The 15,758-nt window shown below is 40.4% G+C and overlaps 1 protein-coding gene and 3 long non-coding RNA genes across 5 annotated transcripts; 2 read left to right on the forward strand and 2 right to left on the reverse strand.

Moving 5' to 3' along the window:
- Positions 1-414: 414 nt before the first annotated feature.
- On the reverse strand, positions 415-5,952 carry LOC4341071 (putative AC transposase). Its single transcript, XM_015786837.3, is given in 3 exon segments — positions 415-876; positions 879-1,157; positions 5,356-5,952. Coding segments are annotated over 3 exon segments (1,338 nt in total).
- A 349-nt stretch (positions 5,953-6,301) lies between these two features.
- On the forward strand, positions 6,302-6,911 carry LOC136357104 (uncharacterized). Its single transcript, XR_010742180.1, has 2 exons — positions 6,302-6,495; positions 6,571-6,911. It is a non-coding gene; the product is annotated as an uncharacterized lncRNA (long non-coding RNA).
- Positions 6,912-8,799: 1,888 nt separating this feature from the next.
- On the forward strand, positions 8,800-13,869 carry LOC136357103 (uncharacterized). 2 transcript variants are annotated; one of them, XR_010742179.1, is made up of 2 exons: positions 8,800-8,950; positions 13,644-13,869. It is a non-coding gene; the product is annotated as an uncharacterized lncRNA (long non-coding RNA). The 2 variants fall into 2 exon arrangements; XR_010742178.1 differs by having other exon boundaries at positions 8,807-8,950; positions 13,658-13,869.
- Positions 12,136-14,641, reverse strand: LOC107281156 (uncharacterized). The gene is made up of 3 exons (XR_001546350.3): positions 14,348-14,641; positions 13,092-13,179; positions 12,136-12,429 (listed from the first exon to the last, which is right to left on the reverse strand). It is a non-coding gene; the product is annotated as an uncharacterized lncRNA (long non-coding RNA).
- Between the last annotated feature and the right edge of the window lie 1,117 nt (positions 14,642-15,758).

The raw sequence follows: 15,758 nt of genomic DNA on the forward strand, positions 1-15,758 counted from the left end.
ATCCCACAATTGGTTTGAGGTGGGTGTAGAGGTGGTGTCAGCCCTCAATTACACTAAAGTCCTCCCTGTTCGGGTACGCAGTAGAGCGACATCTGGGAGCAGCAGGCTGGCCAGTGCCTGAAGTATCGCGTTAGGATTAAACTGAGCTTTTCGTACACTGTTTCTCACTAGTAAATCCTCTCTACCCTTTGCCTACCTTTGCTTTGTGTCCTTGGATGAACACGACGAGGAGTTGAGCACACACGTTCCCTATGGAAATCGATACCTTGGAATACTTCCGGGTAAAGTGCTACATCGGTATTCTCCGTGCGCTTGCGAATTTTATCTGTGAGGTTAAGAAATACCAACAGTGACAATATTTAATGTTGTGATTCATTTTTTGGTCATAAGTTATAAATGCTAACAAGTTACATCTTACAGGTCAGGATGTGGATTCTCCTCTCGGTTGGTCGTCCTACTTGAAATATTAATTGAAATTTGCTTCAAATCATCTTGAGCAACAAGATTGAAAATATGATTCAAACATCTCACATGGAAAATGGCCTCATCACAGATCAAGGGTTGTATCTTGTTGAGCTTTTGTACTAACCCCTTAGCACATACATTATTGGCTGATGCATTGTCCAAAGTAAGTGCAAGCAATTTCCTAGCAAGGTTCCAATCCCGTACACTATCATAGAATTCTTTGCTCAAGTTCCCTGTGTGATGACCCTCTACATGCATGAACATTATAATTCTCTTTTGCATGCACCAATTATCATCTATCCAATTCACAATGATGCACATTTAACCTTTATTTTGATTTGAAGCCCACATGTCCATAGTTGTACAAAAGCGGCATGAAAGAGTTTTGAAGTACTCATACATTATCTTTCTTAACCCCTTTCAAAAAATATGTCTTTCCTAACAGTTATGCAACTTTTCATTGCAAAAGTAGGGCACAATGACTTAATAAGATCCACAAAGTACTCATGCTCAACAATATTAAAGGGATATTCATATATAATGATCAAGTAATATTTCTTCAAGCTAACTCCCTCATCATACCTGTAGATCCCAACAGAAGTGCCGCTTTCACTCTTCTTGAGATCTTGAAGCTGTTGGCCACTTTTTATTTGGTGCTTGTTGTCTAAGTGACTCCAAAATATTGTTGTGCACTGTTGCTCTCACAACGAGATGTATAGCTGTACTTCTTACCCTTTTCCCAAAGCTCTACGATCTCTGTTCCATCATATCCTACTGTCTTTTTCTCATACATGTCAAGTGGCTCCAAACTTCAGAACTGCACTTCTTTGCCTTCTTTGCAAGAGGGACATTTGGATCTGTAGTTTCCTGTGTCAAATCAACTTTAACTCTTGCTACTACAACAACATTTGCAGCATGATCTCCTTCATTTGCAAGAGTTGGTTCTGATGCTCACAAAGCTGCAACACTCGCACTGCATACACTTGCACGGTTGCTACTTGCATATGATATATCCATCACAAATCTACAGCATAAAAGAAAGAAAATCAACTCGGGGCTCCACAACATAACTATAGAAACCAAATCATTCAACATTCACCAAAACAAATCTATACAGAGACTACACAATAGAGGTGGAGGTGGGGGCAGAGTCAGGTTAGCATCGGTTGGCGTCGATGGTGTCGGTGCTAGGGCTTGAGGCGTTGGCATTGGGCGAGAGGTGACAGTTATGGCGGCGGCCCAAGAGGGCGAGGGGTGGAAGTGGCACAAAACGGCAATGGGCAGGTGCGGTGCAAGACGACGATGCAAGATGGCGTGGGGAGGAGCCGGCTCGAGACAGCGAGGGGGTGCGGCGGCGTGCGATGGTGAGGGGGCGCAGTAGCATGAGACTGCTCCACCGCCCTTCTCCTCATCTGGAATGGATCTGTCTCTCTGAATCTCTCTCTCACTGCTAGGGTTAGCCTATTTGGGGATTTAGGAATTAGGAATTTAGGGCTATTATTGTGTTGTATGGGTTGTGCTATGGGCCTAGAAATTCTGAGAAAATTTCCAGAAAATTTCCGACCAATTCCGAGTTTCGACGGAAACTACCCTTATCATATTTGATTCCATTTCTGAGAAAATATTTCCGAATTCATTTTTGTTTCTAAAAAATTCCAACCGATAGATTCCGTTTTTAAAAATAACTTTAGAATCCGGAAAGTTTCCGTACTATTTTCACCCCTAGGTAGGAGGAACGTTAGAACATGTTTGTCTGCAAAAGGCAAGCTGAAGGAAATTCTAGATGTTCAGTCTTAATCCGATGGGATCATAATCTTTTTTTAGATGATGTGGCCTTTTGTGATGTCTGCTTTATAGCATTAAGTGTAGTTAGTGGGTTGTAATTAAATAAGTGTGTAATTACTATGTTGTACTCTCATATATTACTAGATGATCGATGCTCCACGCGAAATATACATGTTTGAATATATGTTAAATATTTTAGAAATGATGGATGAATATATTTTGAAAATTATGTGGGTGACGATGATTTGACATGCTTGCAGGTTGTACTGTGGAATTTCATAAGCTGTAGATAATGTGGAATGCTTGAGTTAGCTTTAAATGTAATTATCACCACGTCAGATCAGCACATCTGTGTCGGCCAACCTGTGATGAACCAAAATGTCTCGTCACGGATGATATCATCTCTGACGGGTTAAACTAAATCCTGTTGTAGATGAGGCTCAAGAGAATAACCTGTTACAGCCAAGAACTCATTTGTGATGGATCTATATAAGGACCCGACACATAACATCTCTGATGAGCTCACGTATACCTGTCACAAATAACCTCTTACATGTGACGGGTGTTGAGTTTGCACCCGTCACAGGTGAGCTACCTCGTCTCAAACGTGTGCAATTCTTATACCGTCAGTGATGACTTAAAAAAGGGAAAACCCCCGAGCCCACCAGTTCGCCCGTCCCTTCTCCTCCCCACCTCCGTACCGACTCCCTCCCCATCTCCTCCTCTTCTTCGATCTCTCTTCTCTCTTCCTCCTCATCTTTCTCCGTCTCTTCCCCTCCGACCGCTTGCCACCATCATCGACCGCCTGAAGCCGTCTTCCCCAAGCCCTCCTTCAATCGCTGACTGCTGCCCCTCCCACCGAACCACTGGCCTTCGCAGCCTCCTTCCAACGATTGCCGCCCACCGGATCCGGCCTCCACGAGGTTGGGGTATGCGGATCCGACAGCCGGCTCTATCGCCCGCCGCTGTCGTCTGCTTGTCTTATCCGCCCCTGAGCATCGTCGGCCGCATCTTTGCCCCCAAGCTCTAGCCGCTATGGCCTCCTTCGCCTAGTGCCCAAGGTCGCCGGTTGCCGCCTCGAGCTCCGGGGTGCCAGATCTAGTCTCTAGGTGGTTGAGGACCATTAGATCTGGATGGCCACCGAGCCCCAATCTGCTCATCTCGTTCACTCCCATGCTTCAGCCTTCTTCGCCATCCGCCCAAGGTCACTGGTGGCTGCCTCTCCGCCGCCCGAACTCCGGGGCGCTCCCATGCTCCGAACACCGCCTCCTCCAGCCCCTAGCCACCCCCTCTACCATGACTCCACTTCCTCGTCATCCTCCACCTCTACCGCAGACTACCAACCGCCGACGACCGCCTCAGCAGCATCTACGTTGACTCCCTCCTCTGGCAGGTGTCGATCCTTTGCCCCGAATTCTACTCTCGTTGATTTCGTGATGCCCAGATGTGTGTTTGGATGTGCCCAGATGTGTGATTTTGATGATTTTTATGGTTTGTGAATTTGTAAGATGAATGCAATTGCAACGAGCAATAGAATGAAATATATTTTGTTTTTTTTTCATTGGTAATCTACGGCATTGATGGGTCGCATTGTGCTACCCGTTACAGGTGAGACACCTATGATGGGTTGCAATGCCACCAGTCAATGGGGTCAACATCACCTCTGACGAGTAACAATTTGCAACCCGCCAGAGGTGTCCTATACTAGTGATGAGTCTTCACCTGTTAGAGATGAGTTTAGTCATCACTAAACACTCATCTCTAACTAGCACCCTATCGGTTAGAGGTGTCGATTTGTGTCCATATATCATTGATGACCTGAACCAGCATAGCGAATTGCGAATTTTTAGCGAGTCATGATGTGTCATGTTTGCATGTTAAGTCTTAGAGCTACTGCGTTTTAATTATATAGAAGATAAAAATATCGCTAGAGGCAATTGTCTTCCTCTTTCCCCCCTATCACGAACAGCACAAAAAACCTTCGTGAGAACCCGAACCGCCCCCACCTCCCACCCTACCACCCTCTCTCAAGATTAACCAACCTATGAAAGCAAATAAAAACAACTAAAACCTATAAAACCATTATTTTGTATTCTTTCAGATCCGTTACAATGCACGGGCATAGCACTAGTTCATATGTAAGAAAAAGATTAACAATGGTAGTTGATATCCTGTATGTATCTTGATGCCTTGCAAGTAACATAAAAAAAACTGTCATTTATTACTAAGAATAAGAACAAGAAGGTAACACCGTAGAGAGAGTAAGCACAACTTCTAACTAGCAGCTCAACTGCTCAGGTGAAAAAGAAGAAAATGTTTCCACTCGGGAGTAGGCCTGCCACTGGGTAATCATTACCCATTCCCATATCCATACCCACATTATTTAGATAAGGTATGGATAAAACAAAGTTTACCCATTTAAATTTTGGATATGAGGAGGGTATTATCCATTTTACCCACTTTGTCCATACCCATTTGTTATGGGTAAAACTCGGACCTAAAATTTTTAAACTCACGTTCACATTACAAAATCTTATCAAATTTGATTAAAATTTGAAAGGATGATTTACTATATGAAAGAGTAACATTTTATAAATTTGGTCCATTTCTATATATGGAACCCACATATATATTTTCTCTTACCCATTGGGTAATACCCACTTTATTTTATTTGGGTATGTGTAATTTTTTTTAGATTGTGATGGGTAAAATTTGATATAGATATGAGTTACCTATTATCCTCCACCGTGGCAGGCCTACTCAGGAGTTGGCACTCTGCGTACTCCCTTCGTCTCCCCCCCCCCCCCCCCCCACCAAAAAAAAGTCCAATTGATTCATCTCTAGAATTGGACTTTTTTTGGGAGTAGATAGTTAGGGCGATAGCAATGCGTCACAAGTATTTGCCGGAGCTTAGATGCCAGATGGGCTAGGAACGGTGATAGACACAAGGCTCACCATGCATCAACCTCACGTGGGGTCCAAAAAAATTTTTTTTCCTTTTTTTCTCCACTTTTCCACCTCTCTCTCTTTCCTCGAGACCCACGCTTCCTTCTCCCCCTCTCTCTCCTCTCACGCTCGGACGCCGCTCTCCTCTTCTCCTTCCACCATGACGGGGTGGCCGAGTGGAGCAGCAGCCCGAGTGGAGACGACGGCGGGGCGGTCGGGCAAAGCAGCTGCCGGGTGGAGCGGCAGCCCGAGCGGAGACAGCGCCGGGGCAGCCGGGCGGAGCAGCGGCGGGGCCTGGTGCTCGCCGGTGCAACAGCGGCGAAGTCGGCGGCGCAGTAGCGGGGGACACGGGAGCTCGGTGGCGCAGTAGTAGGGGACGGCGGGAACTTGACAGCGCTGGGCAGCGGGACGGCTCGAGTGCCTCACCTCCTCCTCTTCCGGATCGGGGGGCGGCGTGGCTGGCGAGTTCCGGCGGGTGCAGATCGAGGGGCGCGGCGGCCGGCAGCGAGCGTAGCCCGTTGTGAAGGCGGGGGCCGCGGTGGCACCCTCCTCTCTCCCCGTTGGCGACGCCCTCCTCTCTCCCCGTCGGCGCGGGAGCTCGGACTCGGCGCAGATGCGGCTTCTTTGGCGAGCTTCTCCCCCTTCTCTCTCTCCTGCTTTCTTGTCATGGGTGTGGATGCTATTCTTTGTGAAAAAACTGTTTTTTCTGATGAGGTTCTCGGAGCCAACAAGGCTGTGCGAACCTGGTGAAGACATCGGCCCCACTGCCTTATCTCCTCCACGCATGCAATCTGCCTAGCTGGAGAGTCGAGGCCAAATACCATATAGATGTAGTGTGAATGGCCTTAGGTTGTATTCTTTTCCCCTCTTTCCTAACTCACTTTTATCATTTTTTGCGCGCGTGCTCTTCAAACTGCTAAACGGTGTACTATTTTGTAAAGTTTTTTTATATGAATGTTGCTTTAAAAAATTATATTAATCCATTTTTCAATTTTTTTAGGCTAATACTTAATTAATTTCATTATAATCATGTGCTTTGTTTTTCGTGGTCAGGAGGCAACCTTGCCTCCCGAACGTAGTCGAGTTGTTTCCTAGAGTTGGGCTTGTCCTGTTAGTTGTAGTCGTCAGGCTTCCAGTGGTCTGCGTTTTGCCCGGCCTGCCAGCCATGGATACCCTCGCTGAGTTTCTTGTGGTCTCTGAGACAATGCGCTCTGCGTAGACTCCAGCTTCTAGGTGCATGGCAGAGTTGCAGGAGATGGAGGTGTTGTCCAGTCCTCCATCTCTCTATTCATCAACAAGGTACTACTAGCCTCCTACCTTCCAGTGATCAGCCTTCTTCCTTACCTCCAAATTCCAATGATGGACTTCCAACAGGCAAGTGAAGATTGAAGATTATGCAAAAAATGCCACAGCCTCCAAATCCATGAGGTCTCAAAAGGGTTTGCAACTAGGCCTTTTTTTTTTTTGCTGTTGGTCTTGGTTTCTCTGGTATTGTCATCGCCATCATCATCGATCTGGTCGGAGCATAGGAATAAATAGAGATAATTGCTTTTTTAGAATTTTGGAGCCCTTCTTTTTATGTTTGTTGTTCAATATCAAATTTGATTGGTTTTTCGGAGCTTCTTTACAAATCTAGCTATGTACCCAACTAGCTTTAATAAATAATAATATTCTGAGGCCTTTAGCCTTAGGCCTGTTTTTCTTTAAAAGAAAAAGGGATAAGACATTCTGAGATCTATTTAGTATTTGAGGTGGGTTATGATAGATCTCGTTTTGCACTAAAACTTGTAGGTATTTTGGCCCTTGGCAAACTTATTTTGTTTTAATCTAATCTATTTTGCAAAAGATAGTATTTCTGCTCTTTGATAATATTAGGAGATTCATGATAGTGGGGCAATATAAATTTGAACCTTAATTTTCACCTGTGTAATTACTATAAAATTGTAAGATTTCATTTGACATCAACTTAAAAAACAGACACAACATAGTAACTCCTCATCAGTTTGTTGCAAATATGGTGTCTCTAATTAATTTATTGTTATTCCCTCTAGTCAAAAGAACATGTTAGTGTGTACCCGCGAATGATCTCCAAAATATAATTGACCACTCTCTCTCCATTGCAATATATTTTTAAAACATATAAGCAATAATATAATAAAATGATGTGTTGAAATGCTTTAAAAAAATTGTACTAACAGCGTGTACGTCCAAAGTAACAGTTTTTGTTTTGTCAAGAGAAAAGTAACAATTTTTGTGAATGAGTAGATTAAACTCACAATATATGGACTTGTGTAGTAGGTCCAAATAAGTATAACAACTTTCAAACCGATCATTTTGGTACAATAACTTGGCTAATAAGTGTAAACCGGCCCATGAACTTGTGAGTTGCATAACATCCCAAGATTGACTTGTAATTTTTTTAGAGAATCTATTTATACCACTGAGTTTCTCCGAGTTCAATAATTTGCTACTGACATTGTCTCTTTCTATGATATACCGGTAACTTTATCAATTGTTTTACAATACGCCATTGGACCGAGCATTCTTTTTTTAAAAATACCCAAAATACCCTTTTTTGGACACACAAGATTAACAATTGATTTATCACATTAGAAGTTTCACAAAAGATATGAAAATTTTCATGTGGCCTCCTTACCTAACATGGAAGTTTGTATTTAAGTTTCTAGTTCTTTGCATTTCTATTTTTTTTGTAAAATATAACTTATCTGTTATATGCTATACAAAATACTTTTTGTTGGTGTTTTTAATATAAATCATCTTTCATACACTGCAGAAGATATTTTTTACTATTATCTTTTGTGTAAGCAAATTGTCTCTCATAGACCACAAATTTTTTATTTTATAAAAGTTAAATATACTAAAAAAAACTTGAAACTTATATAGAAGTTTCCATGTTTCCATGTTGTGTAAGGAGGCCATATAAAAATTTTCATATTTTTTCGAAACTTCTAATAAGATAAATTAATTGTTAACATTATATGTATATAGGGTATTTTGGGCATTTTTTTTTGAAAAAAGTCCAATCCAATGGCATATCGTCGAACAATATATAAAGTCACCGCTATATTAGAGAAAGAGACAATGTCAGTGGTAAACCGTTGAACATTGACAAACTCAGTGGCATTGAGTAGATTTTATCATCCCTCATTTCTCCTTAGTCCCCGCTAAACCAAACAAGGCCATAAGGATAACGAGTCAACACCAGCTTCCAGGCAACGATCAATATTTTCTATAAGTAGGAATCACTGGATTGCTAAAAGGGGGAGAGGACGAATAGTACGATGGCCAATTGGCAACATGACGCATGTATTTTAGGTTGGGAACAAGGATACATGCATGGGACCAACAGTAACAGATGAGGATATGTTGTGCGTTTCCTGCCCTCTCACCATCACTTGTATAGAGCCACACACAACATCCACATCCCAACGAAATACCCCAGTGACCACAGCTCACACTCATCTTAACCCATTCATAATAAGCTAGACACTACTGGCCGGCCAGCTAGCTGTGGCCTCTGGGCTCTCTATAAAGAAGAAAGAGTATGTTGTGTATGAGAGAGAGAGAGAGAGAGGGTATGAAGAGGAGAGGTGGTGATGGAGGGAGAACATTAGACATGAAGGATGAAGAGACGTCGACGATGAAGGAGCGGGGCGAGATGGAAGATCTGTGCTCAAGGCTTGTCTCTCTCATTCCACAAGACTACTTGCTGCTGGAAACCACCTCACAGCAGGTACTGTAAATTAGCAAAACTTTTTACAAATTTATATCCTGCTGGCTTATATATATATATGATTAGACTAGAAAAAATGCCCGTGCATTGCGACGGATGAAGGTTATTTTTATTTTATTATTGTTATACAGTTTAATTAAGTGAACTTCATTGTGGGAATTCGCTTAAAATCATGAGTTGTAATTAGAGTCCGATCGTCTCAAGTTAGCATGCGAGTTTTTTTAAGAGATTTTTTATAGATCAACTCTTATGTATTTCCAAAAGCAAACAAACTTAATAAACGACTCAAATACGGATATGTATTTCTAAAAGTGAACAAACTTGAAAACCGACTCATACACAGATGACGTACCAAAGTACTGGCAAAAACATCTTTAATTTTTATAATAGTATAGATGTAGATATAGAAGAAATAGTGCATTGGTGATACAAGTCGGGTTAGAAAGCCGGGTTAACGAATAATCTGATTTCCAAAAGAAATGAAAAAGAATTAGCTGCTGCTGCTCTCTCTCTCGTTTGCACTTGTTTGATCATTAAAGAGATTTTACATACACAAAACAAATTTTTACTACATGCAATCTATGAACGTTTTTATTATAAGGTTGAGATCAACAGAATCAGTTACCAAAAAAGAAAAAAAGATTAACATAATCGGGTATGGATTCTACATGGTGAGATATTAAAAAAAGAAAAACTATATATGGAGCATTTATGTAGTTTAACATGCGTTTTTCACGTCATACAAGTTGGAGAAGTGGGGAAACATTTTTTATTAGGAAGGTATGTGGTGCTAATTATGTACTCACCAAACAATGTCTTCTTAGAATTTTGACTAGTATGGTTCCTATCTGGGCATATGAAAATGATATAACCAAATTTATCATGGAAATTCTTTCATAGTACCTAACTTGTCCAGATTTGTGCAAGAAAATTCGATGGTGAAAGTTATGTTATGTTGACTATAGAAAATAAAATATTAGAGCAAGTTTAATAGTATAGCCAACTACTAGCTCCAAATAATCTATAGCTAATATAATAGTCAATTCATATAATAGTTGCTTACTACACTATTAATACCTGGTCTTACCAGTCATACACACATTACGTCTTAGATTCCGTGCTGTAGCTGGCTAAGATCTATAGCCTGCTGCTTTTCTCTCTCTTCTTTTATCTTTTTAAAATATGTTTATAGCTAGCTTATAGCCTGCTATTGTACCTGCTCTTATACCATCCTTCATTAACTACACGTATCAAATAATTAATACTCATACCTCTTTTGAGTACAGAAGTTAGAGAAACACAAGTACCCACACACGAACACCTTACATCCACAAGAATGGGTGCATCCTAACCTCATATGAGCATCAAACACATTCATATATACATCTAGGTAGTGTACGGTAGTGCGTTAGTCCTAACCGGAGACCACTTCATCCCATATATAAATCCTCATTTAGCATATGGTGTTTGTCTTTTTTAACCTCTTTAATGACGTGTATCTTTTAAATCACATATTTTTTTAAGATCTATTTGCATCATTGTACTCTACTCAAAATATAAGACAAAACGAGATCCATATTGAATATATTCAAACATTTCATTACTTTTAAAGGTAATTTATTTAAATTGTAGAAGTAACTATCTACACCCTCCGTCCTAAAATATAACAACTTTTACCCCTTAAGATTTGTCCCAAAATACAATACCTTCTCCACCAACATTCTTTTCCCAACCAATCACAATCCTCCACGATTCACTTTTCTCACCTACCTCCACTACTCAACCAATCACAACTCTCCACCATTCACTTCTACCTACTTTTTTAATAACCGTGTCCAACTCTAAAAATGATTATATTCTGGAATGGAGGGAGTATAACATTAGGAGTAATTATATTATGACTGAGTTGAAATAAGAAACTATATGAAATAAATTCACAAGCAAAGTGTAGAGAAGATTTGCAAGTAAATACATTTATGAGAGTAAATTCAATAAAGTCTGAAAGTAATTTACAAAAATCATAAAAGTAACTTTATACAAAATGGAAGTAGGTTGTTACAATATTTTTAATGTAAACCCGTTGTAGGGATAATAATATGAGTCTATCTAGAAATTAAATTTAATCATCACCAATTATGGAATTGACTAAAAACAATAATAAAAGTGATCAACTCAAAGCATTATGAATGTATAAGAAGTAATTTAATCAAATATAAAAGTAATTTATATATATGATAAAAGTAACTTACATATATAATAAAAGTTATTTACAAACATAAATATTTTTTATCATAATATAATCATGTAAGATCTTGTTATAAAGGTTTAATTACAATGAACGCAATGGTGTAATCAGATTGTGGATCTGATAAATATTTTAAGAGAAAATTCTATAAGAAGAAACTTTTGGGTGTCACTACACCATGGCCTAGTGTTTATAGCAATACAGCTGCCCTTAAAAATAGTTTGTATGGCAATTCATCTGCCGGTAAAAGGCTTTCTTGGCACTAACTGCCCTACAAAGTCCTATAGGGAATGCTCTTAGCCAGCAGATAACAAGTTCCCGGCAGTTAACTGCCGTAGTTGCAATTCGGTTTCCTTGGCAGATGTTCAGATTACCGGCAATTAAATGCCCTAAATGTTTGAAACATCCTCAGCACATCAGTCAACTATCCCTGGCAGTTATATGTGTTTGCTGGCATGATTTTTTCACAAGGCATGCATGCACCAAATCAATTGTACGATTTGTAAAATAGATAAAAATTCAGATTGCAGACATTAATTCACCATGCATTCAATAGTTCAGATTAAACATACATCCATCAACACTGTATAAAACATTCCACCATAGAATTCCAAATCAGAACTTCAGAAATAACAAATTCATAAGTAACAATTCTGTTGCATCTAGGATAGCAATATATACATGCATCTGCATAGAGCATATGCATACAAGAGTACAGACAACTCTTAGGGTGTGTTCGCTACTCTGGGTTCCCAGCGTGCACAGTAAACACGGAAAACGGGGCGATCCATTAGCACGTGATTAATTAAGTATTTGCTAATTTTTTTTCAAAAATGGATTAATTTGATTTTTTTAAGCAACTTTCGTATAGAAACTTTTTACAAACAACGCACCGTTTAGCAGTTTGAAAAGCGTGCGCGCGGAAAACGAGGGAGATGGGTTGGGAAAAAGGGGTTGCAAACACACCCTTAGCATTCATTAAATTTAAGTCATAACTTCTCAACAAAGTTTATGGAATTACTCTACATTGAAGTGGCATCTCTTCTAGATAATATAAATACAGAGAGAACTTCATTGGACAAGTGACATCTTAAGCAGGTCTTTATTGGACACGTGACATCTTTAGCAGGTCTCCATTCATAAATAACTTCAGCAAAAAAAATCTTCAATGGACAATTTCTGGGACAAGTGACATCTTTAGCAGAACAATTTCAGTAGCCCTTTCGATTTTGACCTAAAAATAATAGTTTGAAATCTGTGAGCAATATTGCATGTAGAATATAAAGAACTATCTATCAGAATATAAATACATTCTTGATCACAAACTGACAAGACACCATGCAAACTGGCCAGGATCAAAGAAACAAAATAGCTACATATGCAATCAATGTATATTATTGAGGTCACTTGATCATGCAGCACCAATAGAGAACACTTCAGACTGTCCAGGTTAACAGTCTATCCAGACAACATAATATCACAAGGATAGTGTGAGATGGGAAATCACATCAGACCACTAATGGTTCTAGCTCCATATGCCCTTCTCAATGTAGCACATGATCGACAACATAACCTCCCAAAAGGTTTCATGTGGATAAAATGTTCTAGGTGCGGTCAATTTGACAAACAATCATAGGTTGTGGTCCTAAAATTATCAGGTAGAATTGTACCTAGGAAGGTCTATCCATCTCTTATCCATAAAGCTGATATTGACAATCAAATTTCACAGGCCACCTAAATAATTCTGTGTTTCAGTGGTGTTTTCTGCGCACGCGTACAAACCATTGTGCTCATGGGAAAAATAATAAAAAGACTTTGCACAAGACAAACATAACACATAGATATAACATTTCAGCCTTTAAGCACAGTACTGATGGCAAGTTGGATGATACTAACCGTGGTACGATGTTTTTTTAGATCTCCTGCTTGGTAGATGCTCAACAACATAGATCGATTGTAGCAAAATCGATAGTGGCAAACTAAACTGCACCATAAATCCAAATAGTTCACATTTAGAAACAGATTATAACACTGACTTAAAATTAAATGCTTGTGTTAATAATTTCAAGGAACTCCCAAGATATCAATCATGGTACAGAGTGCTAGAACATTTAAGTGGTTGCCAATTTCCAGATCAATATAACATTTAACGAAATCGTTATGTAGGAGTACAACAGGTTACCTTCCTATAAGCTATGCTCATTACATGACTGACTTTATTGAAACAAATCAACATCCTATAAAAAAACCTATATTCATCCATGAGCATAGCTTATAAACAAACGAAATTGATCGATGAAGACAACCAAATTACCAACATGTTATATGCAGGGCAGAGATATAACAAACAGATTTGTAGCTTGCATATAAGGTGCTTTATACTTATATGTAGACATACAAGACAGAGGGTTCCTCATGTGTGTAATATTGGCTAACACAAGTATTTAGCCCTAACGCTTCAGGAGTCATTGCTGCCATGATGCACATATTTCAGGGAGTGAAGATGAAATCTCCAAATTCTAAAGGTATCAGAATTCAGGTGAAAACTACAAGAACATAGATGGCTCTGAAAAAATTCAGGTGAAATCTTTGTACTACTGTATCTCTGAATTATGTTCATGTATGTAGCTACATATTTAGAGTTACAAGCTGCCAAAGAGCATTCCATGGTTCACTGTTTCGTATCAAGACATGTGCTAAAATTAGTGAGCTGGTAGCCCAATCTGGCTGGTGCAGTGTACTTACATGCAGACTAATTCAGGTAAATCACAGGCTAACCAGGCAACAAGTATGAAATATGTCAGGTAAAAAACATGCAGTGCTAAGGGATTACTGTTCATAAGCTCAAACAACACCATGGTTACCTCGTTGATCTAAGATTCATGGCTACCTCCCTTGTCATTCTCTCAATTCTAACACCCGAAACAAATTCTGATTGCAATCGGTGCAAAATTCGTTAAAGTACAGAACAAGCAAGCTGGTCAATCAGTTACCCTCGAATTCTAAGCAACTAATGGCTGCAAGTTACCCTCCAAATCCATCATGCAAGCACCAATATGCGGACAAATTAAGTAAATCACAGGGCAAACATACAGCTTATAGGCAAGGTTGTAAAAAGAAAAACACATATAACCAAGAGATTTGATTTTTACCTGAACAAGGGGACTTCCTTGATGTCGGAAGATGAGGTGGAGGCAGGCACCAGAGGTGGAGGCGATGGGGAGGCGGCGGAGGAGGTGGGGAAGAGGGTGGAGTCAACTGCGGCAATGGGAAGGCGTTGGGCGGAGGAGCCGATAGCGGAAGCCAGCGTGCAGGTCGAGTCAGAGGTGGGGAGGAGGGGAGGGTTTGAGTGGAGTCGGAGTTAGGGAGTAGCGGCGGCTGGCCGATGGAGTCGACGGCGGCGTGCGGCGGTGTGGGTGAGGCGGAGGGGGCTGCGTGGTGGAGGCGGCGCGTGGTGGGAGAGGAGCGAGCAGGCGGGGGGCGCTGGATTTGGCGGAGGAGGTGGTGCGCGGTGGCGGGGGGCGCACGCGGTGGATTTGGCGGAGGAGGCGGCGGCGCGGGCGGTGGATGGCGACAAAGGCGCGCGCGGTGGAAGGGGGCACGAGGTGGCGGCGCCTAGGGTTTTTTTGGCGTCGATTTTCTTTTTGGCGTGGATTTTTTTTTTTGGCGTGGAAAAAATTTGGGCGATTCTTTTTTTTATTATTTTCTTGCGCCCCTAAATTAATTTGCCGCCCGAGGCTACACCTCACTCTATCTTAACCATGGGATCAAGATCTGACGGAGTTCAATGGAGATAGGGGAGATTGAAACTCGTTTTCCGCGCGTACGCTTTTCAAACTATTAAACGGTGTATTTTTCGTAAAAAATTTCTATAGGAAAATTGTTTTAAAAAATCATATTAATCCATTTTTGAAATTCAAAATAGTTAATACTTAATTAATCATGCGCTAATGGCTCACCTCATTTTGCGTATCTTCTCAATCGTCTCTTTTCCTCTCCTCTCAAACACTCCCAGAATTCACGACATATAATTGGTTTCTGCTCATAATATTGCTGACAGATATTTTGATCAAAAAATATTTAAATTTGCTGACATATAACATGTCTTATTACATAGCATTGCCAACACATAATTTGCCAAAAGCCTTTACCAACAAATAGTCTATCAATAATTGTTAATCTTTACCGATAGATGTTTGTTGATAATCTAGTGTCAGCAGCGCAGATGAGGAATCGAGTGTGGAGTAGGAGTGCGGCACAGATGAGGAATAGGGTACGCAGATGGGAGTGGAATCAGGTTTGGCCCATGAAAGTTTTCGCACCTTGGCGCCTTGCTCGGCCCAATAATATTTTTAGCCCGCCAAAATTTCCTCAAAAAGTTAACTAGAAATTTGTTTTCCCGGTAACAAAATTCCCGGCAGATTATGTGTTGTCTTAAATTATCTATGGCAGATCAATTGACATGTTATATTAATTCATTGCCGGCACTTAATTTGCTGCTCTATTTTTTTAATTCTCGGCAAATGAGATAATGTCCAAGATTATTTCCGGCACTTGATATAT

Source organism: Oryza sativa, chromosome 6 (assembly GCF_034140825.1).
Source record: "Oryza sativa Japonica Group chromosome 6, ASM3414082v1".
In the NCBI taxonomy this organism is placed as follows: domain Eukaryota; kingdom Viridiplantae; phylum Streptophyta; class Magnoliopsida; order Poales; family Poaceae; genus Oryza; species Oryza sativa.